Source organism: Trichoderma aggressivum (genome assembly GCF_033847375.1).
Source record: "Trichoderma aggressivum f. europaeum strain CBS 100526 chromosome Unknown scaffold_009, whole genome shotgun sequence".
Taxonomy (NCBI): Eukaryota; Fungi; Ascomycota; class Sordariomycetes; order Hypocreales; family Hypocreaceae; genus Trichoderma; species Trichoderma aggressivum.
In genome coordinates this window covers 110,421-132,889 of record NW_026946375.1, presented here as the reverse complement: position 1 = coordinate 132,889, position 22,469 = coordinate 110,421, and the positions used below count along the sequence as shown (strand labels likewise).

Here is a 22,469-nt window from a genome sequence, read left to right as displayed (position 1 = left end):
AGTATAAGCTAGGATTATAAAGGAAGTTAGCAAAGGGCAACCTAACAAAGTTAAAAAGAATAAATTAAGATATAGAACGCGAGCGTGGCCTAGAGGTTATATAATAAATTTGTAATATTTAGTTAAACCTGGGCACCTATAATCTCACGAGCACGGCGTAAACGGGGTTGTTATACTACTGCCGCAGCACGGGTCTAATAAGCAGAAGTCGCTAAGGCAGGACCCAGCCTTGCCCTATTATAGGCCTTCTTATAATTTACTTAAAGCGTGGTAACGCGGGCCTAGGCGTATATTAGCACCCACCACGCGGCTATTATAAAATCAGCTTACTAAGTCGGGGTTATTAGACTTAATCTCATTAATCAGGTCTATATACATAGCCCTATTAGCAACTAGTATAGGAATGCAGGTACTATTATAACTATTATAATAAAAGTATTTATTACTACTATCTAGGAGGGAGTAAGCAGGGTCTTAGTAAAATAAACTTAGGGGATAAAGCTACGTACTTAATATATTATAATAATATTTTATAATATTACCTAGCTTTTAATAGTTATAATAGTATATATAATATTTATAAGTATAGGGCCTATATTAGGTTTTAGTAAAGAGAAAAGGGGCTAGGATAAGGTATAACTTACTTATTAGCCTCTGGTAGTGTAATAGGGGGAGGCGTAGGCGTAGGCGCGGCTGCAGCTGTAGTTATTACTGCGGCACTTAGTGCTAGCTTTTAATAAGGTATAGTTAGGAGGAATATTACAGCGGAATTATTAATAAGGGAAGAAGGATATAATTGTAATAGTAGTAGTTAAGGACCCTATAGGAAGGAAGAGGGAAATACCCCTTTTTATAATTTAAGTACTATAACTAATAATTATAAACCTGCCCTATAGAACTATTATTATAAAGGGTAAGTTATTTTATAATAAATAGCTTTTACGTAGCCTTCTGCCTTTATTTACTTAGGGACTGCGCCCTTTATTATTATAACGCTAAATAAAGGTCTTCTGTTTATAGCTAAATTTTACTATAGCCTATGTAGTAAGGAGTTAGGGCTAATACCTTAATAATACTTTATAAAAAAGTATAAAAGAAGATCGTAAGGAACTGCACAAGGGCGTGTTTTAAAAAAGGAAGGGTAGCCTGTTAAGGGTCTAAGGAAGGAAGAGGCATAATGGAGCTATAGAGCTGGCGAATGCTGCTAAAGTTACTGCTTAAAGGCTAGTTATAGCTAGGATTTACTATATAAAGGAGCGTAAATCCCCTTGGTTTTAGAGGAGGTTAGAGATAAATACAGTTATTATATGCCTCCTAGCTACTTCCTCCCTTTGTAACGACTAGAACCTCTCCTTAACTTTATTACTCTCTCGCACGCCGCTGTCTCTGACAAATTTCATTCGGGTTCCACTTATATAGAACGTTGGATAGCATGGCAAAGTATAATTGTTCCGGCCGCAAAGGTTGTTTCGTGAAAAGCACCCACTGAATACAGAGGAGCAACTCATCAGCATCCTGTCGATCGCGAGTTAAAATGTCGCGGAATAATTCATGGAGATCTGCAGGGATCTCTTGTAGTCTTTTCCTTAGGACATGAATTCGGCCTTTATCGTGTTCCTTGTTCAGAATATTAACAACCAGAACAACCCACATAAAGACACCCGAGGATTTTTCTTGAAGTTCGGCGCGGATTTGGTTCGCAAGGGCACTATTCCCAATCTTCAGTTCGCTATCGACATAGCTAATCATGTCTTGGGTGTGTTCTGCCTGGCCTTCGAGGATCAGATTTATCCCTTTCGAAATTGAGACATGAGGGTAATGACGACTCGAAAAGCAGACACGAAAATTTCCAGCTGTAGGTGATTCACCAACGCGTTCAAAAAACTTGATCATATTGCGAATTTGGTTCTCGTCGCATTCATCCAAAGCATCAATGAAACAGACAATACTCGATTCTTTGAGGCTTTGAATAGCTTGATCCAATAAATTCGTCAATATTTCCGTGGTCCAGCGATACTCTCCGCCAGGTCGTGCTGTCAATGTAGGTAATTCAAGGACATTTCTCAGCTCTGGTAGCTTTTCGAGAAGTTGTAATAAAAGTGACCGATACATTCCAATAGTGGATTTCTCCAAGTCTTCACCTCGTGCATTAAAGAAAAAGTTGATGATGGTTTTGTCTCTCATTGTTTTCTTTGCGCTGTTAAGAGCGAATTTCATAAGCGTTGACTTTCCAGTTCCAGGCTTGCCTTTAATCCATAGAAATCCACGGTGCTCGTTAATTTTGGTTGTGTCTAACCAGTTGATGTATTCAGACTTGTACAGCAGCCACCGACATGTCTTGGCGTGAGCGTTTTTAATGGTCATTTGACGAGCCTCAATTTGATCAAACCGTAGAGACTCTAGTAGTGCATTCATCTGCTCGGCGGTGACTATATGTGGCCTTTCTTCTTGTAGGTGAAGTTGACTTGAGGATGAGTTGTTTGTGCTTTGTAGAGCGCTCGAGTCAATTGAGGGGAGTCGGTTGATAAGGTCTTTTGCATACACTGCGGCTGCCATCGCGGCATAACCCTGCCACGCTTTATTCTTATGTGAGTCTGAGTAGTCGCATATACCTCGAATGACCAAGCAGGGAAACTGATTCATGAGGCCGCCGGCTTCCATCTCAAAGCACATTATATCATATTTTGAAGACAATTCATCTCGGACTATAGCGTCTTTCATTAATCGATTTGCAGAAGCAATCTGTCCATAGTGAATATTCGAGCCACTTCTCTCTTGTGTTCGTTTTGGTCGGGTGATCAATGAGCTGCCGTCACAGTGTGTCTCACAATCGAGGTCATTGTCCGGGGGATGAACGAATGTACTGCAGTATAGCCTATCAGTGCTCTCATGGGGTCGGCTGTATTTTTCCTGTAGTCTTGGAATCTTTCCCACAATGTCATTGATGGTCTGCTCAATGCAATGCCCTTCGCGTTCATATTGCGCTGCCAAACCACTCATCGCGGTTCTTAGGACCATGGGTGGCTGATCGAGAAATCGCGTTGGCTGAAAGGGTTGATCTTGAATAGTCTTGCCAAAGTCGTATTGCAAAACACCACCCTTACCATTACTAGGAGCGCTGACGACAATGTCGCCCAAGCGAATATCGTTTCGTTTGCTGGGCGCGCCGCCTCCAATGCCAACCATTAGGCGAATCTTGACGTTGGGGAAATTATGCGACATGTCTGCCGCAATAGTCGCTGCTGAAGCTGTCCCATATTCTCCATATGGCAAAGTAGCAATAACGGCATTGTGCTTTCCGATGCGGCCAAGCGTGTAATCGCTCTGGTTGGCGTGAGAGACCTGTTCTGGTCCCTCGTGTATTTCATCAAGGATGACTTGTGCAGCCACATACTCTGTGGTCACGGCACATATCCATCCAATGGTATATTCGGCAGTCGTTTTCCGTTGAAGACTAATATCTGGCAAATCCCGGTCGCTAATGGGTGTCTTCAGTCTCTTTTCCCCGCCGATTGCGGCGTCGTGATGGTTGCCAAAGGTGAGGACCCGCTTCATCTTTTGCCGAATGGTTTATGTAGGTGGATACTTGATTATATTTTCTGAGACGAGTCCTAAGAGATTTATCGCATATTGGGTACAAAAATGCTAACAATCTTGTTTCTCAGAGAGATGCATGAGATAGGCTCTTCAGTCATACCAAATGAACGTTGAAATATTTTCATAGAGAAAAATGAAGACTTGTTGGACTGGGTCAAATTGGGCATCAAGCAAAAGGAACGAATCACATGTTGCAGTAGAGCTCAGCCTTGCGGCTTATACTTGGAGGATTTCGTGTCCGATACAGAACGCACCATCACATGATCAATAGCCAATGATATGATGCGAGTATTGGGGGAAGCCAATTTATCATCAAACTAGGCAGCAGTGAAAGTCCGATTGCCGCGAACATAGGAAAAGAATCTTCGTATATGATACTACCCTATGCTGAGAATCAAATCTTATGTTACAGACCTAAAATGTGGAGGCAACCCTCTGGAATCACTACAAATGGGGGTTTTTTTTTTCATTTGATTTAAAAGCGAAACCTCCAGCTGGAACAAGTATCAGAGAAAGGAAGATGAAGAGCGAATAAATGTCGAGCAAGCTAGAACGCCCCGGACTGGTGTGAGCAATGAAGATTCAAGACGAAATTTATACGTATAAGTGGCCGTTGAACATTTTGTGGAGTCATTAATTGCAACTGGTCTGAAAAGCCATAAATTAGAATCATGTTTCACAACTTGTCAATCATTTGTTCAACTTAAAGAAATGTAATCAGCATTATATAAATACCGCAAATGATCTATCTGATCGTAATTCCAACATATAATACGGCCATAGGCAACTGCGTACCTAGCCAGTACCTCAAAATTTGTCTAAAAGACACCAGTGTTATCAACTGCCAAAGATGCGGAGTGATACACGAAAAGGAAATCTTCGTGGAAGAGCTGCAATAATTGCTAAGGCTATCTATTGGTATATATTGATTCCTGGCGCCATCGCTAGTTTTCTATACTCGAATATGTGATTGGCAGGTACATGAAAGCTGCTGTAGATATGGCCAGCAATTTTAAAGAAGTTTTATCAATTGGGTTACCGGACCACCATTTTTCACCATCTTACCTGTCAACTACATAGCTAGGCGAGTAACATCGTGATTTTTCATGGGTTTTCTAGCAGCTTCCGCCAAGTCAATATAAACCGAAAATGCCTGGTATTCGAAATGTAAGAGTAGCGAGATACAAGATATACGATTGGTATATATGCGACTTATGTATTTGCCTCTTAAATAGGGTTCTCCATAGAATGGCTCCCAATCCAGATGCAAAGTAACTTTTTTGGTAAATTTTTTATGAGCAAGGCTCGCTATCATTTTTCTGATTCATTTGAGATGTGATAAAGCACTGATATAATTTCAAGTTTGATCGCAGTTAGCGCAATCGCACGCAGTTTTACCCGAGTTGCTGCCCAATTGGCAGGGGTATCCGTCGCGTATCCCAATCTTTTCCGACCCCAGGGCACCTGTAGCTGATCAAATGATCAATGTTCTTCTCGTCATTCAAGATCTTGAGGGTTAATGTAATTCGACGGAATCTTTAGGCAGTCCTCTCTCATAAGCTCTTTGTAATATCTTAAAATCTGACTTAATCTAACGTGCTTCCTTAGCCGGTATAGGCCTTCTGTTATCAGTCTTCTTTCTGCTTTATACTCGTCGGCATTTCTTTGCCGTCCATTCTAGAACAACTTAGTTAAAGGTTGCGGTAAGCACGAAGGGTGGAGCTGATGGGTACCTTAATAGTACTGCCTAGCTTAGCTGGATAATAGTTCCTGTTAAACAGGGGTAATATCGCTTCGAATGCCGCTTGATCCGTATACAACAACCAATCATCAAAGAATCAAGAATTTATCCCAGATAGTGCCTCTGAAGCAGGGTTCAAAGGTAGTGGAATTTATTTACGGAATGATAACGGAACATTTTTCTCGAACAATTGCTTTTATTCTTACACCAATAGCAAAAGAATGTATCAACCAAGTTATTGATAGGGAAAGAAACTCTGTAGAAAAATGGCTTCTTTGACGTCACTGGCCTCTATCAAAATGTAAAATATTTGTAATAACAATAGGAATATGGGCCTAGAACATCAGGTTTTACAAGACCGAAATATTGAATCTCGTTTACCGATGGGTTACTGCAATTGGGGTGGGGTGATTTTTTGCCGATACTTTGTTTATTTTCTTGATCTGATGATTTTTGTGGAATCAAGAGATAATTCTTTTGATTCATCTGGTGATTTGTATGGAATCAAGAGATGTTCTTTTCATCGAAACGAATTAATCACTCATTAGTAAGAACATAGGTAAATGTGGTCAATGGACTACAAGTGGGCTCCAAAAATCAATATAAAGTCACACTGCGAGGCATCATGGAAAAAAGAATCTGAAAAGGAGCATCGGCACTTACAACGGAGTAAGCTGACTCTCAATACACTAAGTGAATGGTATACTTCCGGTATTTGAATATATACCATTGCACATAATGGGTTTCGTTTCCAAAGCAGTGCCACTTGTAGTGACACTGCTACTTGCACCACGCACCGCTATGACTACACCTACAGCCACACCTGCAAATTCACTCGTCAATGACACCTTGGTAGTGAACTCTACTGCCATTGGACTTAACGCAACGGCGTTTGACAACTTCCTGAATATTACGACTTTGTACAACATTACGACCCCGGAAGATGCATTTGAACAATACCCCGAGGGAGCTTCTCTGTTTGATGCCCTGGCTGCTTTTGAAAAAGAGACAAACCTCGTGGGCAGTGCAACATCAGAGCATGTTTCAGCATATTATGTGCATAAAGCCGCCATGGCTGGCATCGAATGCCATAACGAAACATACCAAATGTTGAGCCATGGACGCTTCCTTAGAGCCAATTACACGCAGGCTTTGAAGTACGGGCACGTTTACGGAAATATCACTGCAAAGAGTGGCTCTTGTGTGACCAAAGGCATGACAAGATTGAACACCAGTAACCAAAAGCGATTTTTTGGTGCTCTTTTTGCCAATGCGGCTCTTTGGTTTTCAGGAATCTCATTCGCTGGCCAACTCTTCAATGCGGCATGCCAAGTCACCAATCAGTTTAACCAACACTCTGTCGGACGGCCTGTGTGTATCGGAGCCAGCATCTTAACAGCAATGGGCGGTGGATCGAACCTTTGGCAAGCTTGGAACACTCCCCAAACGGCTGTTACGCAAACTCCTTCGTTTAATGACTATCAAGTATGGCAAACAGGCAGTGGATATCAATTCGAGATGGACGGACTTTCTAAACGCAGTACCAATGCTTCATCTGGTTTTGACTGGCATTCAGAAATGCCCGGCATGCTCCATGGCTATGAGAGCAGGAATTTGACATGGGCGGAATTTTACGGAGCTAACATCACCCACCCGGGCTCCTACTATTACGATGGATCGCGTGGTGGCATAGCCATGCCGATGACATTTTTCCATCAACCACACCCAACAAACGCCAGTCGTATGACGACCCATGTTGGAATCGATCTCACAGGAAAGTCTATCCGCAAACGCGAGATGATGTTGAGAAAGCGTCAGAATCCCACCGACCAAAGAACTTGGTGCAATGGAGGACCATCAGTTGCAACCTTTGAACCTCCAGAAAACGATGTACCTGCCTGGGAGGTAGGGTACTGCGATGAGGATGACAACTCGGGAGAGTCAGCAGATGGTGGCGCTGGAGCATTATACTACGGCTTTGACTCATACGCACCGAACGAGAATTCAGCCTTGGGATGGGACATGGGTCTCGATGATTCGGGAGACCAACAAGGGTTTAAGGATGCATATGACGCAGTCTATGAGCAAGTTTCTGGAGATCAGATTTGGGATTCGTGCGTCTGTATGCAGGAAAATGGACAGTGGACTAACACCGGATCCCTTCAGTATTCTTGGGATAATACCTATAATGGGTATTCGGAGTGCTGGAATGCTAACTGTGATGGTGGAGGTGATTAAAGCAGTTGTATAGGCTGATAATTGTTGGTCTGACTGCTGGTGTTGCGACCCGCCCCTTATGGTCGCAAAGATGAGCGAGATGATCGACGATAGATCCTTGGAATCTACGAATAATCCGGCCTAATCAACTGGATATATAAGTTCACTTCTTACGCTCGTTTAGATAGCTAAGATAGCCAGTTGTTGATCACAGACTAAGATTAGAATGCACTTTTTACTCTTGCTTTCTGGTAACGCTTACATCGTTTACATTGCGTGACGGTGAATTTCGGTGCTTAGGCTACCTAGGTAGTTACCTCGTTCATTGCTTACCACCATGAAATCATCATTGGTAGTTGACCGTCCTATAAGCTAGAGCTAACATCTGCAGTTCCATCAATAGAAGGTAAAATTGCAATGAACTCCTTTCTTTTATTGTAATTTTTAAGCATAGTCTTTATTGGCACTAGTTTATGTGTTAAATCATAGTACTCGAAACTGGCATCCAAAACGCCAGTGACTATTAACCGCATTGGGAGAGTATACACAAATAGTATCTTCACCATTAACGGCAAAATCTTCAACAATTCCTAACAATATCTCTTGGTTTGAATCAATGTATAATTGCGACTACTACGTCCGATTTCCCATGCTATTTAAATACATGTCGGGTATAATTAGCCATGATTGATTAGTCTTTGACATTTCTGTAGACGAAACGAGGATACTAGGTACTTATGCTGGGATGTTGGCCTGTCACTCTCTTATCATAGCCCTTGGACTATTTATTACAGGTTTAACGACAGAGTAGCTTAATTGATAACCAGAGCGGAGATAATATGATAAAATTGCGAAATATAAGCTTATGCATCTGGCTGCTGCTAGTGGCTTTCAGTATTGTGGCCGTTCCAACGCGACTTCTTGTATTTTCCATGACCAGAATTCCGACTTCGCTTATTCAAGTGCACGGTAGAATAGTCATAAAGTCTTGATATCAATCACCATCGGCGCAATCACACTCGGTTATTTTTGATCCCGGAGATCCCCCTATCAGCAAATGACTTCTTCTTGTTTTGCCCACAAAATCTTCAGGCACACCACCATCTCTTGGGAAACATTCCCAGGCGCCACTCTTGGATTTCCCAATTTCATATGCGGCTAGGTGTTGAAAGCGCCCATCGGAGAAAAAAATGCAGTCCTCGGCCCCTATGAGCATGACGTGAGTTGAGTCGGCGTTTGATAAACTCCAGTGATATGCTTCCCCATAGCCATTGATAACTAAGGGCTCATTGGCTCGGTTGTTTTGAATCTCAAAGATTTCTGTACACACAAGATCGCCATTGTCCGCAGAAGCAGCTGCAGGAATCAGAATCTTGATATTGAATGACTTCATGTACGTCATAGTCAAGATATACTTTTCAACAGCAACGGGCTGCGTTTCGAGTGTGAATATCGGGGTTTGCTGGACATCAAAGGTCGGGATGGTAGGAAACAGCCTCTGTCGAAGTTCGCGGGGCGCGTCGTGTTTCATAATATCCAGCCACGACGGGAATGAGGTCGATGTCTTCCTCACAACCTCAGCAATGAGGTCTTCTCTACTGCGGTTGTAATCGACCTCGATTTGAACACCCAGCAAATGCATCATGCTATACACTGTATCCTGGGGATATTTTGACTTTCGCAACCATAAACTCCGCCAAATACCAACTTGCCTCATGGCGGGCGTTGTAGCCAATAAAAGGGCTGCGAAAGCCCAAACAACTGCGCCATCGCCGAGACATTTCAACACCCACGTCCCCTTTCGGACAACTTTGCCTGTGTTCATGTTGGTGATATGAACATCAGCACTACCTTGGATATTCTCCAGCATGCCTCGTAGATCTCCCAATGCAAGACTATCCTCAACGTAGTCAAAAGTTGAGTAGGCGCCCGAGGTACACACCTTAAAACGATAGTCATCAACTTTTCGCATGAGTGACCACACATAATCCATGCCCAGCACATATGTCTTGGGACACAGAGCTGCTTCTTGAACTGTCCAAGCTCGAGTTGCCCATTCAGTCTCAATCTCGAAATCTTGAGCTGCAGAAACGCCACCAGGCATGACTATGACTGCAGTCGCATTCTTGTATATGTTACCCATGTTGGGAACCTGGAGGTTTTTGTCGTCTGGAGAGTTTTGATCAATACAGATGAAATCAAGCCACAGTAGGTCACATTCCAAATGTCGAGCGGCAAGCGCTGCTTGACGCAGGCCATGCCAACTGATTGTAGATGGGGACGTCTCGCCGATGTCAATATCTAGAGGTCGATTTGCAATCTTGCTAAGTCGCATGACTTCCGGGGAAGAGCTCCAAGTGTGCGATAGAGCGATATATTTGGGAAGTCGACCGTCGACATTATGCCAATCCAAGTCCCGCCATTCCACAAGAGAGAATTCGGCATTTGTATGTGCTAGAAGGCCGCTCACAGTGATGAACCTTGAAGCGCCATCCACATGATTTGATCCATAGCTCCAGGTAGTCTCATCTGACTCGCGGAATGTTTTAATCGTGATTCCGGTCGTGTTTTGAACGCTTTTTGAGCTGCTCGGGTTTATATTCCGGCGTGAAGCTTTTACCGCTTCTTTCACTGCTTCTCTCGCCGCTTTCTAAAGCACAAAATCGTTAGAATTGTCCGGAGCGGCGATAATATGATAGTTTTGAGACTTACATTGATAAATTTGTTTGTCATCGTAATGTACTGGATCGACAGTGCTGGAGTGATGGGAATAAAGAATGGCGGCTTGAACGGAAGATGGTAGATAGCTACATAGTTATATGTATATATGTAGTATTTGGGCACAATTGTCGGGCATCAAGGCTACCAGATACATGCACACGTACCTAAGATACGACTTATCACTGCATACATGTAGGTAGATGTAGGCAGATGCAATAGACCAATGGGAGACTTTGTGCCGACGCTAGCAGCATGAATACAGGTATGTACGTTCATTGTTGTATCGCTAGAAGTATCAACATATAATATATTTTATGGGAGTCCATCATTTCAGTTCGATGAGTGGCTATGTTGATTTTGGAAGTTGTTGTGATATTGTATATATGGGGCGGCGTAGTTATATCTATACTCGATGATTAGATGACGTTGCCACGAGTCTGTTTAACATCACGAAGCTTAATATCTCGCCACATCCAAGTACAGCCCCAGCCAATCACTATGAAGCATACGCTGGTGATAAGCATGAGACGTTGAGACTCTCCATACGCAAGGGAAATCCCGTGTCGGATTGCTGTGCCTTCAGGGTATCCAAGTTGGGTGTAGATGCTGCTGAAGATTGCGTCGACCGGGGCATCGGCTGGAAGATTTTTGATCAGGTTCTTTTTGAATGTACCTGTCCAGATGGCGGCAGCAATAGTTGATCCAAGGGCGCTGCCAATGCTTGAGAATAAGTCGAGAATAGCCATAATAACAGCGACATGTTGGTGGTCTGAAGGAGCCATCATGGCCATTTCTCCAGCGACGACCATGGGACCACCAGCAAAGGCAACGAAGATTTGTGTCATGATAACGTAGCCAATGCTCTGGTCAGGCTGTCGAAAATGGATCATGAGACCGACTCCTAGGAGCATGAGAGGAAGGGCATACAAAGTTGCGGACCACTTGAACCTCCCAGACAAGCGGATGAAGTAACCAAGAACGAGAGCCGCGAAACAAGAGCCGACGCGGTAAATGTTTCCAATGTAAGTGGCTTTGGTAATACCAGTATTCCAGACAACCAGCAGCATAGAACTGAAATAGCCGCCCCAGATGGCCGAGTTGGCGAAGACAAAAAGGAACATGAGTCCTGCGAAGAATACTGTCCGATCCATGAGAAGGTTCACCGGCACAAATTTGACAGGAGCCAGGTACGCCTCGTAGAAGACAAACGCGATGATGAGAAGGGCACCAACGATGATGAAGGCAATGATAATCGGCGCTCGCCACTGCTCAGCCTGGTATGAGTAGATGGAAAAGGAAAGCAGAAACAAGGCCATTCCAGTAGCGAGAATGAGGATGCCGATGAGATCGACATCAATGCAGTATTTTTTCATCGAAGCAAGAGTAAGTGGGCCAGATTTCGATTCCAGCAGCCCTTGCTTACGAGCCTTGACGTGGTTCCAGATGAAGAGGAACCCAAGGGGTCCGACGACGACCGGGGTCACAATGGCCCATATTCCAAAGCCCCATCGCCAGCCAATTCCAGCGATGACACTATCCGAGATTGGTCCGCCGGCGAAGGTTGTCGCGATATAGGGAGATGTTGCAAAAGCAAGCATCAGGGATCGGTTGAGGAGGGAGGTTGTGTCGGCAATGAAGATGGTGATACAGTAGCTGACGCCTTGGGCTCTGAATGATGCGAATATGGTTAGTCAAATACGAGAATCGCTGAAGGTAAGGTAATGATAGGACTTACCCAATGGATGAAAAGACTTGAGCGGCAGCATATGTCTCGACGTTGTTACAAGCAGCCATCATGATAAATCCAATCACCCAAATGAACAGAGTGAGAAGCAAGCCCTGAGGTCTACCCCAAGTGTCGAGGATCTTGGCCAAGGGAAGCTTTGTCAGTCCACCGAACAAACTAGCCATGATACCGGTAGCCGCGGTCAAGGAGTGTTGTTGGAAAGAACTGGTGACGAAGGGGTTGAGAGCGCCGGTAACGACCTCTTCGATCGATGTAACGAAGTAAACAAGCCAGATACTGTTGCAGTGATGCCAATGTTAGCAAGCTGTGATGTTCCCATAAGCTGAAACCCTTATCGTACATCACATAGGCAGCAACCATGTGCCACTTGGTCCATACTTGGGCCGCAGCCTCGATCTTCTGGACACCCCCTTGCGCATCTTTCTCCAAGTCATCGTTGAAGTCGGAATTTTCCACGGGATTGTTCTGTCCACTGCCCTTTTCATCGGCAACCTCTGGAGCAACAGCAGTCACGTCCCCCTCAGGGGTAGTCTTGGAGAACAAGCCCATTATGAGGGATATGTCCCGCTCAGGAACTATTTGAATAGCGAGGAAAGGCCAGAGCTGAGAAAAGAAAGTGGCTAAGCTAGACACTTTTCGGGCGAGAGCCCGGCTTTTGCAGCCTTTTATATCTACACAACCCAGCTATCCCATGTGACGGCGAGTCTTGGCAGTACCAACAACTACATGACTCAGACCAGATGAAAACCAAGAGAAATCGGGGCGGCGGGAACGTTGGCATAACGCGATCGAAACCAACAGGGTCACATCGCAAGAAAAACAGTCGAAAATCCCTCTCGGAGAGCGATCGGTGTGCGAAGAAAACAGCGATTTAACTCTCTCAGAAAAAAAGAGCAAGGGTACATGTAGGCACGGCAAGGATTAAAAAGCGCGGCCCCCCCTCTTTTGCGCAATCCTCGGCATGCAGGTCGGGGATGGCATCCAATGATTTGATCTTATCTGATGATCTGATAAAAATTTTTATCTGATCATCCCCACCAGCTTCACACCATTCTGCCGCTTACAGCAAAGCCGCCGAGCTTCAACTCTCGTATAGCGCCAAATGTCTGTTAGCTTGAGAGCCGGTGCTGGCACGGCACGGCTTGGCGAGGAAGCTGCCAAACTGCATGTGAAACTAGAGCAGCATGTTGGAGCGATTTCGGCTTGGGAATCCTTGCACTAGAAGCGCGAGACTTGCTGGTTGTTGGCACTTGCTATTGGATAAGGTTAATCCGCCTAGGTCGAGGCCGAAGGTCTAGAGAGAGCTCGGATACTCAGGACAAAGGTTCCGTCGATTTGGTGTGAGCTTCTGCACGCGGGATTTAGACAGTTCTCGATTTAGACAGCTGTCCGAGTTGCATATATGTAGCCGGTCCCCTGCTTTTCGAAATCATTAAGATTTTTTTCTTCCTCCTCTATTTCTGTTTACCAGATAAAATCCTAACTCTGATCCCTCGATTCCTCGTTGAAAAGCTACCTCTTTTCCAGTTATCAATCAATCGCTATAATGAAGACTGCCTCATTCCTCCTTGCCGCCTCAATGGCCGGCGGTGTGGTTGCGCAGAAACTGTCGGATTACTTTCCGGAATGCTCCCTGAACTGTCTTGAGCAGGGAACCACCTCTGCTACTGACTGCTCTCTGGGCGATGCAGTCTGCTTCTGCGTGCAGAGCAACTACGAGGCCATCTACAACGCAGAGCTTTCCTGCGTGCTCAAGGACTGCGGCGCCGATGTCTCCGTCGGTAAGTCTACCATAAGAGTTGATGAAGGAGGAGAGACTTCGACGCAGACAAACTAACTCAGATGATACAGACAAAGTGCTCCCTGCTGCCATTCAGTTTTGCTCTGCCGCCACTGAGTCTGCTTCTGCCACTGCTGCTGCACCGACCGAGTCTACATCTGCCACCTCCGCCGACACGACTACGACGACATCGCCTGCCGCTTCTTCTTCTTCTTCTTCTTCTTCTTCTTCTTCGTCCGAAGCATCTGAGACTTCAGCTCCGCAAACGACATCTTCTTCTGCTCGCTCAACTGCGGCTCCTCAAACCACTGCTACAAGCTCGACTCCGGTCGCATCTGGACGTCCCGTAACGACCGCCACCACGACTTCGTTTAGCACCGCTGCCGCTGCTGCTGCCGGGCCAATGGTGACTGCTGCCGTGCTCATTGCCGGTGCCGTTGCCATGTTGTAATGACATGATAAATGTGAATCACATTCCATACCGTTGTTTCTAGCATGGCTATATTGGGTCAAATGGATAGAGATGTTAATATTGATGGTCACAATGTGGATGAAAGACGAAACGTCACATGAGCCTGCCTGATGACACGAAATAGAAATGGACGGAGACGAGGCCAAGAGGTAGAAATACTAGAGTAGTAATAATATTTAGATACAAGATACACGATTAGGCGCACCCATGTCCACGTTATGACGTGTAGCTGCAAGCACGGCAGTACATAAGCAACGGCTGCGTCTCGTCCTTTGATCCATCCAGGTCTGACGTCCCGTCATCAACAAATTGCATCGAAAAACATCAAAATCGGTCAAAGGCAGATCATCGGCGCGGCCAGCGAGTGATTGGTACCCGGTACCTGCGGCCAGCGCCAGCCCGGCAGACTGGCGGTGTCCGCGGCGGCAAATCACGCCCTGGCGGGCCGCGCTGTCAGCGTATCAGCGCCTGCCAGAGCCCGCGCCAGAGCCCGCAACAGCGCACATGCAGCCGGCGCAGGCCCTTGTAGGTGCCAAGTACTGGGTACATGTCATTTACTCGTACATGGACATGCCAGCCAGCCAGCCAGCGGCCCCCCCAAAGTCCAAGGGCCCAAGGGTCCATCCAGTCCAGTCCAGTCCGCCTGCAGTCCAATCCAATCCTGTCCAGCGCAGCGCATCACACGATGACGGGCATCCGTCAATCTGCGGTTTCAGAGCCTCCATCTCCTGTGCAACTTTTCCGTGTGTACAAGTACGTGGCGCGCGATGGAGACTGAGGGAGACCCGGGCGAAAAAGGGACCTCCACGTGACCCTTTTTCCTGCATTTTGCCAGCCCACGACGTGCCCACGCCAAGGGACCCGACCCGACTCCCCCCACCGACCCGTATGCGGCAGGTCACGATTCTCGCCTGGCGCTGACCCAGACTCTCTCGCCTCGAGGGCAGAAAAAAAAGGATCCTGAGAAGCTCCCCAAAGGCTGCCTGAAAGTCGCTGCTGCTGCTGCCGTTGCCGCCGCTGCTGCTTTCACGGGCCGCCGCTGGGGGTCGTTGTCCGTGTCCAGCCTGACTGGGCACCTGAATCCGATCCGATTCCCCGATTCCGAACCTCGGCCTCCCGTCTCGTCTCGTCTCGTCTCGTCTCAGCCTGAACCTCAGCCTCAGCCCGCCATGTCTGAAGACGACATCGACCTCGCCGGCCACGACGGCCAAGGGCCCGGCCGAGTCGACCGCGACCGCCGGGCGCCCAGGTTCAGCTGGACGCCCGCCTACGAGGCCACCTTCTTCCGCAGCCTGTGCGAGAGCGTCCAGCTGGGCATGCGAGAAAACAGCAGCTTCAAGGCCGAGGCCTGGGAGCGCGCCGCCCAGGCCCTGCAGGAACACCACGGCGCTTACCCGGCTAAAAGCCACCTGATCAACAAGAGCGACAATGCTCGGAAACGCTTTCGACTGTGGCGAGGCCTTCGAGAGGACCCGGACTTCATCTACAACCCCGTGTCGAGGACGGTGACGGCGACCGAGGAGGCATGGAGAGCGCATATCGAGGTGAGTTGGGGGCCACACGGCTCGCCCACACGCCGAAAACTCGGGTTACTGATAGGGACGTAGCGAGAGCCTTTGTCGCGAGCCCTCAGGGGGAGGCCCTTTGACCACGAGGAATACATGGAGGTGCTGTATCCGGACGTGGTTGGGTCGGGGGGGGCTCCCAAGAGAATCATGAAGCCTCGACGAAAGACTGACGGCCAGCCTTGCGACGACTCGGAGATGCCAGGGACTGGCGTGTTGAATCTGCAAACCGACCCGACACCGCTCGTGCAAGACACCGCCGACGTGCCGAGCCAACAACCGCCGCACAAGAGCCCGCAGAATCAAGCGTCGGCAGCTTCTTCATCCGCTTCTGGAACTCAGCAACGACCGACAACAGCGCCTTCGATACCTCGCAACCTCACCGCCGGACAGGGCGCAGCCCTGACGCCTCCTGAAGAGTCGGTTCCCCAGAGCCGAAAGCGCCCCTCGCCTATGGGCCCCCTACAGTCTGCCGGCGACCTTGCTCAGTCAACCTCTGGGGCGGCTATCCCACAATCAGCACTGCCAACCTCGCCGGAAAAGCGCCGCCGACTGTCGTCCCGGGACGATGTTACTTCCAATACAAGCGCAGCCACTCCATTGCTTGGATCGTCTGCTCTCCCGGTCCCGGGCACCAGATCCACAGTCGAGCCTCGATCGCGTCCAGAAGCTCAAGTCGCCGGACTCCAGTCCATCTTGGAAGAGCTTGTCTCTCTATCAAAGGCGAGCAGGGCGCGTATGTGGAGGGAAGAAGCTGTTGACCTACTATTCAAAGAATTCGCAACCGAAGACGCAGACGTGCAGATAAAAATCTCCGAGAAGGTGTTGAACGACGAGCACAAGGCCATGGTGTTTTGCAAGATGCCGTTGCATCTGAGGCAGCACTGGGTCAAACGACTTCGCGGCCTCGGATAATGACAGAGCGACTTGAAAGATACCCCATCTGGCCCTGGCAAACCAGGACCATGAAACTGAATATTTTTTTTTCTTTTTGTACCAAAGACCAGAGACGGAGCAGTTTTTGATGTTGGAAATTTTAAACTTTTTAGCGGCGTGATGGTGTCGAGGACTCATGTGGAAGAGGCGTGTTGAGAGATACCATGATACCCCGATTCGCGGCGTTGGAATCACTTTTGCATTTCAGCGAAGATTGTTGTTGTCGTTATACATAATACGGACGGCCGAATGGCGTTGTGTGTTATTGCATTCATGTTGACTCGCTGTCATGAAACCACTTCTTGTTTGTACCTTTTTTTTTTCACATCTTCAACTTCATCTTCATCTTCTTCTTTTTTGTTCTTCACCATATACCTTTCGGGCTCACAAGCCATTTATTTGTCACGACGATGAGTTGAGGGAGGTTTATCCGTCATTTGAGATGAATAGCTCTTTTGTATTAACCCAATTAAATTTTGAAACCTGCGATTGAACTGGAACTTGGATGTGTGTGGACAGGGGAGCGTTGAACACAATGCGATGACGGCGCGAAGTGATGCGATTCTCCGTCTTCTTGACCATTCGTCTAATCAGAAGGCTCTCTCTCGATTGGCTCCGCGAAGCATGAATTGTGAAGAATTAGCTCACAATGCTGTGTATGGAGAGGCGGACCTTGCGAGTACATAATGCGCCGGCAGAGATGCAAGAACAAAGTGGGCTGCCAAGAGAGCAGAATCTTGGCCCGAACCAGTGGTGTGTTCTCGCAACTGGAAAACGCTCTGGTTTCCCTCCAATGAGTCTTTTTATTTTCGCTAAAGCAACAAACACGGTGTTTGCAGCCCTTTTTAATTTCCAAAACATGCATAAAACCCCTGTCCGGTTGATGTAATGGCGTAATGGAAGCCATTTTGTCATGCCAAGGCACGAGACGATCTGCGATGCCGAGGTCGAGCCGCATACGTCATCATCACGGTTTGAGACATGATTTTAGTCCGGCTTTAGGCGTGACTTTGTGTTTGCGTCACATGAAGGAGCTCAATTGGCTTTTTGGCTTGGTACTTAAGGCATTGAATCCCCTTTTTCTAGATTCTCTCAGATCGACAAAGCTAAATCAACAAAGCCTCACCAAAATCCTCGCCAGAGATTCAACGCAATCGCTATTCTAGCATTTTTTTTTTTTTTCAATTGAACAACATTCACCAGTAAGTGATGACGCTTCTTACTGAAGCTGGCTAGCACGGCAGAACACTGTAAGATGATCACGTCACTAACCATGAGCTGCGAATAGTGTCTTACGCCGACGCTGCTGCAAAGGGTGCCAGACAGACCCCTGAAGAGGTACGCTTCACTCGAGCCTAGCAAACCGCTTTCTCCCAAGCAGATACACCTCTCGAACAAAAAAGAAGAAGAAAAACAATGGAAAAAAGAGGCGAATCTCTTCAATGCTAGCACTCGCTCTAACCGCTGATGTCATAGGCCGCCGCCCCTCAGCCCCCCGAAATCATCCCCAGTGAAACCGCCTCCACGGCATCTCTCATCGACGTCGACATGCCCAGCGTCCACACCGTCCGATCAGACTTTCTCGAGCAGGACATTCAAACCGAGACGCAAGCCGAGCGCATCAAGCGCGAGCAAGAGGCCGCCCGCGCCGCCCAGGCGGCATCCAAGAAGAAGGCCACCAGCAAGGCCAGAAAGGCCGACTCCTGGATCAACCGCCAGTTCTCCCAGCTCTCCGACGGCAGCGTCACGGCCATTGCCATTGCCAACGTCTTTGGCGTCGTGGGTGTGAGCGGCTTCCTGGGGTATCGCGCGTGGGGCCTTTATGAGAGGAGCCGGCTGGACTGGAAGCATGTGGGCGTTGGCTTTGGAGTTTTGGCCGCTGTTGGCGCTGTGGAGGCGGTGCTTGGACGGTACCTGTACAGAAGCAAGGAGGAGGATTCTTCATGAAGAGCCGATGCAACGGTCAAAGATTGAATGACTGCTTTTCTTTTTTAATTTGTTTTCTGCTTTCGGTGTGGGCGTTTGGGATCAAGGGAGAGCTTAGCTGTTGAACGCGTATCTCATCTCTGGTTTTATGGCCACCGTCACATGTTGTTACTGGCCGCTACATACTCAAATAACGAACATAAAATACAATACTTAATCAAAACCATCTTCATCTCTGCCTTCATTGTTTGCTCGCCTCATCAGCCACGTACACTGAATTTCGTCCATTTCGTGGGACAGTGCATCCCGAAGGCCGCACAGCTCGTTCACATGCTCACCAAGCCGCGCCAAATATGTGACGTCATCGTCATCATCTCACGAAGCCCATCAGCGTTTCCCTTGGCCCATCTCTACACCAAGTGTCAGCTCACGATACCCCATAGAAACAACCTACAAACAAGCAATAAATAATTCATCTACTAATTTTAATACCAAGGAGAAAAAAAGAAAAGAAAGAAATCTGCAAAGATTCGACCAGACAACCCGTAGCCAAGCCGAACATACCGAAACAGCCCCCTTGATATAAAGCTAGACCAAAAAGCCCGCCTACTTACTTGTTTCCCCTTCAAACCCAACACAACACACACCTACGCATATATATTTCACCTCTCTCATCTTCCCTCTCTCCCCCGCCTATGCTGCCGTTCAAATCCAAATCGAAATCCCGCCTCAACTCCATCATGCACTCCCTCCGCCTCCGCCCCGCGCGCGACGAAGACGTCCCCGCCATGGCCGCCCTCGAAGTCGCCGCCTTCCTCGACAGCCCCATGCACAAGGCCATGTTCCCCAAGCGGCTGCGCACCAAGCCCGGCACGCAGGACCAGCTGGAGTGGAACATTTCGCGCATGCGCAACGGCCTGTCGGACCCGAACCTGCACTACCTCGTCGTTCTGACGGAAGCTCCCGAGGAGGGCGAGATCATTGTCGGGTGCGCAGAGTGGTCGGCGCCGGCGGTGGACGAGTGGGAGTCTGGCGATAACGAGGAGGAGGGGAAGAGCGCGGAGGAAAAGGCAAAGGACATGGAGCTGAGGCTGGCCAGATTGCCGCCGTTCTTGGACAAGGGCGCGTTGCTGGATGCCAACGACGAGGTCATGGAGCTGATTGAAAAGTCCAAGGATGCGTTTCAGGGAGAGAACCGGCATAAGATGTGGAGTGAGTTTGTGTTGGTGTTTTACGATATGAAGAACAACATGGCTAACCATACATGTAGCTCTCAACTCCATCTCAGTGGACGGCGACTATCGAGGCATCGGCATCGGCAAGATGATGACGCGGTGGGGAATGCAGCGGGCAGATCAAGACAAGACGGGCATATGGATCATATCGTCTCCCCTGGGCCAGCAGCTGTACAAGTCGCTGGGGTTCAGACAAGTCGCCGAGGGGGCGAGGTTGGGCGAGCCGCAGTATCTCATGCTCAAGTTTTACGATCCCGGCCCTACGCAAAACGGCGCGAGTACGGTGGCATGACAAAATTGACAAGCGAAGCGGGATTTGGCATCTGGCTTGGATGGATAGAAGGCGTTGGAGGTTTTGATCATTGCGGCTTTTCGCATAAGTTGTATTCGTACAAGTGCTTTAGAGTGATTTCAGCATGAGGAGTACCATTACGTGCATGACATTGAGCATGATTTTGGCGTCACTTTTCAATGCTTTGGCTTCATGCTACCCAGTTCTGAGCTACATCACGATCTAGAATGCAAAGTTGAATGTCGTAAATACTCCCCTAGTTTATACAATGTAGATGCGAGCCGTCTACCGTCCTTTGGCCCTGTTTTCCGCACCCATTCATACAGCGTTGGATACATCAAGCCCCTTTTGCCAAAAGGTGCCTGCTTAGAATACACTGAAGACAATCCCATGGGATCGATTGCCTTCTTTTTGCTCCGTCCATCTTCTCCCACGCCCTTTTATTTTATTTTGTTCTATTCTTCATTTCATCGTTCGCCCTTAGTTCTCCTTCTTCTGTTCCCCGACAACCTCGGTCAAACTTGAGGGTGAGCTCTTGACCAGCTTGACTCCGGGGAGGTTGTCCGTCTCCGCGGCATCCGAGTTACGACCCCCAACGCGGCCGTTCTCTCGAAGTTGTTGTCGGTCTTCGGCGATGGCCTCGACGGCCTCGGCGACTTCGGGGGCTGCCACCGCTACAGCAGGAGCAGCAGACGCCGCCTCCTCGCCGCCTTCGGCCTCAGCAGCGTCGGCCTCTTCGAGCTCGGAGCCGTAAATCTCCGGGTACTTTCGGAAACATTCCTGCATGCCCCTACAACACTGTCAGTCAAAGTCTCTCGTTTTGGTATACATCACCCAGGCTGTTCATACTGAAACTTTTCGATGCAGTCCATGCCCTTGGGCTCCTCGGTAGAGTACACGAAGCAGCTAAAGGCAGTCTTGAACTCCTCTCCGCAGGGACCATGCGCCATGCCGCCCAGGCAGGGGCAGTCCCAGTTAATCTCTCCAGTCTCCGGGTTGAAGGCTCCCTCCTGGCTGGCCTCCTCTTCCAGCGCCTCAGGTCCACCAAAGCCGGCCGCGCTCTGAGCAGGTGCTTCTGACTTGTCGTCGGTCTTGACAGCCTCCGTCTTGGGGGCCTCTGTCTTCCTGGTAGCCGCCTCAACAGGTTTAGGGCTGACTTCCTTTCGCTTCTGCTCGATCAGGGCGTCGACGGTGGGCAGTTCGTTTTCGGTATAGGGCGCAGGGATGGGCAGGGCGTGAGCTGCTCCAACGAATTAGCAACGCCACCACGACAACTTACATGCGAGAGACGAATATCATATCATGACATACCCTCGGCCTCGTCCGCAAAGACGGAGCTTGTGTTGTAGTAGTAGACTCCGGCAACCGCCAACCCCCACCGAGCCGCAGAGCTCTTCCATGACCGAGACTTGTCTGCGGGAGCCGTTGAGGCAAATCGCCGGGGCGCCGTCCGGACCAGAGAAGAGCGCAAACCGCCAACAGCGGGCCGTGAGGCCGTTCTCAGAGCTGCACGATACATGATGGCGAAGTGATTGATGCGTGTGGACAAGCTGGGAAGATCAATGAGGGGAAGAGGAGGAAGATGACCAGGGAAAGCAGCAGCAATGCCTGCGCAGGCTGGATATGTAATCGCGGGAAAAAAAGAGCTGGATCGGCTCCATGACAAAATCGCCAGATTGGTCAGCGAACCGAGCCCATCTCCAACCAAGTCCGGGCCAAGAAAGTGCTTGCGCCTGTGAGAAAAAAAAATGTTTGGCCGAGGATTATCCAGGCATGTTGCCGCTGTGGGCCATGCTCAGCTCCATCAATGCTATGGAATTGAATCAATGCGCTGAATGTATTACCGCAATGACCACAATACAGCCCGCAATACAGCCCGTAGATGGCCTGAGCTGGGCTGAGCTGGGCGCATTGCAGGCCGCAAACAGCAAGGCGATCAACTGCCTGACTGGGCTGGAAGCTGGAGGTACTTTGTTTGCGCTCATGTGACATTCGGAGATCTGCGAGCCCAGCTAAGGTTACATGTATCTTAGTAGGTGCCTGCATGCAGGGCCTCGATAATGCGGGCAGCGAATTAAGATTAGTACCGTAGCTTGCAAAGCAATAAAACAAGAAAAAAGAAAAGAAAAGAGGAACCTTTACAGAATAACTCTCGTTCAAACAGCTCTTGCTTTTTATTTTATTTTTCTCTTTGTCTCAAACATTCCAGTTGCAGCAGTTCCCTCCTGACTAAGCCACTC

At 48.2% G+C, this 22,469-nt stretch overlaps 8 protein-coding genes across 8 annotated transcripts; 5 read left to right on the top strand and 3 right to left on the bottom strand.

Annotated features, from left to right (window-relative positions):
* Positions 1–1,362: 1,362 nt before the first annotated feature.
* On the bottom strand, positions 1,363–3,555 carry Triagg1_3162 (uncharacterized protein; the record flags this gene model as incomplete). The annotated part of the gene is made up of 1 exon (XM_062897424.1): positions 1,363–3,555. The coding sequence occupies one exon, from the start codon at positions 3,553–3,555 to the stop codon at positions 1,363–1,365; it is 2,193 nt and encodes a 730-aa protein (XP_062757686.1).
* A 2,584-nt stretch (positions 3,556–6,139) lies between these two features.
* On the top strand, positions 6,140–7,576 carry Triagg1_3161 (uncharacterized protein; the record flags this gene model as incomplete). Its single annotated transcript, XM_062897423.1, has 1 exon — positions 6,140–7,576. One exon carries the CDS (start codon positions 6,140–6,142, stop codon positions 7,574–7,576), a length of 1,437 nt encoding a protein of 478 aa, XP_062757685.1.
* Positions 7,577–8,549: 973 nt separating this feature from the next.
* Positions 8,550–12,572, bottom strand: Triagg1_3160 (uncharacterized protein; the record flags this gene model as incomplete). The annotated part of the gene is made up of 6 exons (XM_062897422.1): positions 8,550–10,205; positions 10,268–10,362; positions 10,441–10,562; positions 10,823–11,944; positions 12,012–12,299; positions 12,364–12,572. 6 exons carry the CDS (start codon positions 12,570–12,572, stop codon positions 8,550–8,552), a joined length of 3,492 nt encoding a protein of 1,163 aa, XP_062757684.1.
* A 997-nt stretch (positions 12,573–13,569) lies between these two features.
* Triagg1_3159 (uncharacterized protein) lies at positions 13,570–14,254 on the top strand (the record flags this gene model as incomplete). The annotated part of the gene is made up of 2 exons (XM_062897421.1): positions 13,570–13,804; positions 13,875–14,254. The coding sequence occupies 2 exons, from the start codon at positions 13,570–13,572 to the stop codon at positions 14,252–14,254; spliced, it is 615 nt and encodes a 204-aa protein (XP_062757683.1).
* Positions 14,255–14,960: 706 nt separating this feature from the next.
* Positions 14,961–16,755, top strand: Triagg1_3158 (uncharacterized protein; the record flags this gene model as incomplete). Its single annotated transcript, XM_062897419.1, has 3 exons — positions 14,961–15,028; positions 15,111–15,819; positions 15,883–16,755. The coding sequence occupies 3 exons, from the start codon at positions 14,961–14,963 to the stop codon at positions 16,753–16,755; spliced, it is 1,650 nt and encodes a 549-aa protein (XP_062757682.1).
* A 1,046-nt stretch (positions 16,756–17,801) lies between these two features.
* On the top strand, positions 17,802–18,723 carry Triagg1_3157 (uncharacterized protein; the record flags this gene model as incomplete). The annotated part of the gene is made up of 4 exons (XM_062897418.1): positions 17,802–17,831; positions 18,005–18,026; positions 18,065–18,114; positions 18,253–18,723. The coding sequence occupies 4 exons, from the start codon at positions 17,802–17,804 to the stop codon at positions 18,721–18,723; spliced, it is 573 nt and encodes a 190-aa protein (XP_062757681.1).
* Positions 18,724–19,397: 674 nt separating this feature from the next.
* Triagg1_3156 (uncharacterized protein) lies at positions 19,398–20,229 on the top strand (the record flags this gene model as incomplete). The annotated part of the gene is made up of 2 exons (XM_062897417.1): positions 19,398–19,914; positions 19,973–20,229. 2 exons carry the CDS (start codon positions 19,398–19,400, stop codon positions 20,227–20,229), a joined length of 774 nt encoding a protein of 257 aa, XP_062757680.1.
* Positions 20,230–20,709: 480 nt separating this feature from the next.
* On the bottom strand, positions 20,710–21,748 carry Triagg1_3155 (uncharacterized protein; the record flags this gene model as incomplete). The annotated part of the gene is made up of 3 exons (XM_062897416.1): positions 20,710–21,019; positions 21,079–21,469; positions 21,541–21,748. The coding sequence occupies 3 exons, from the start codon at positions 21,746–21,748 to the stop codon at positions 20,710–20,712; spliced, it is 909 nt and encodes a 302-aa protein (XP_062757679.1).
* Positions 21,749–22,469: the final 721 nt, after the last annotated feature.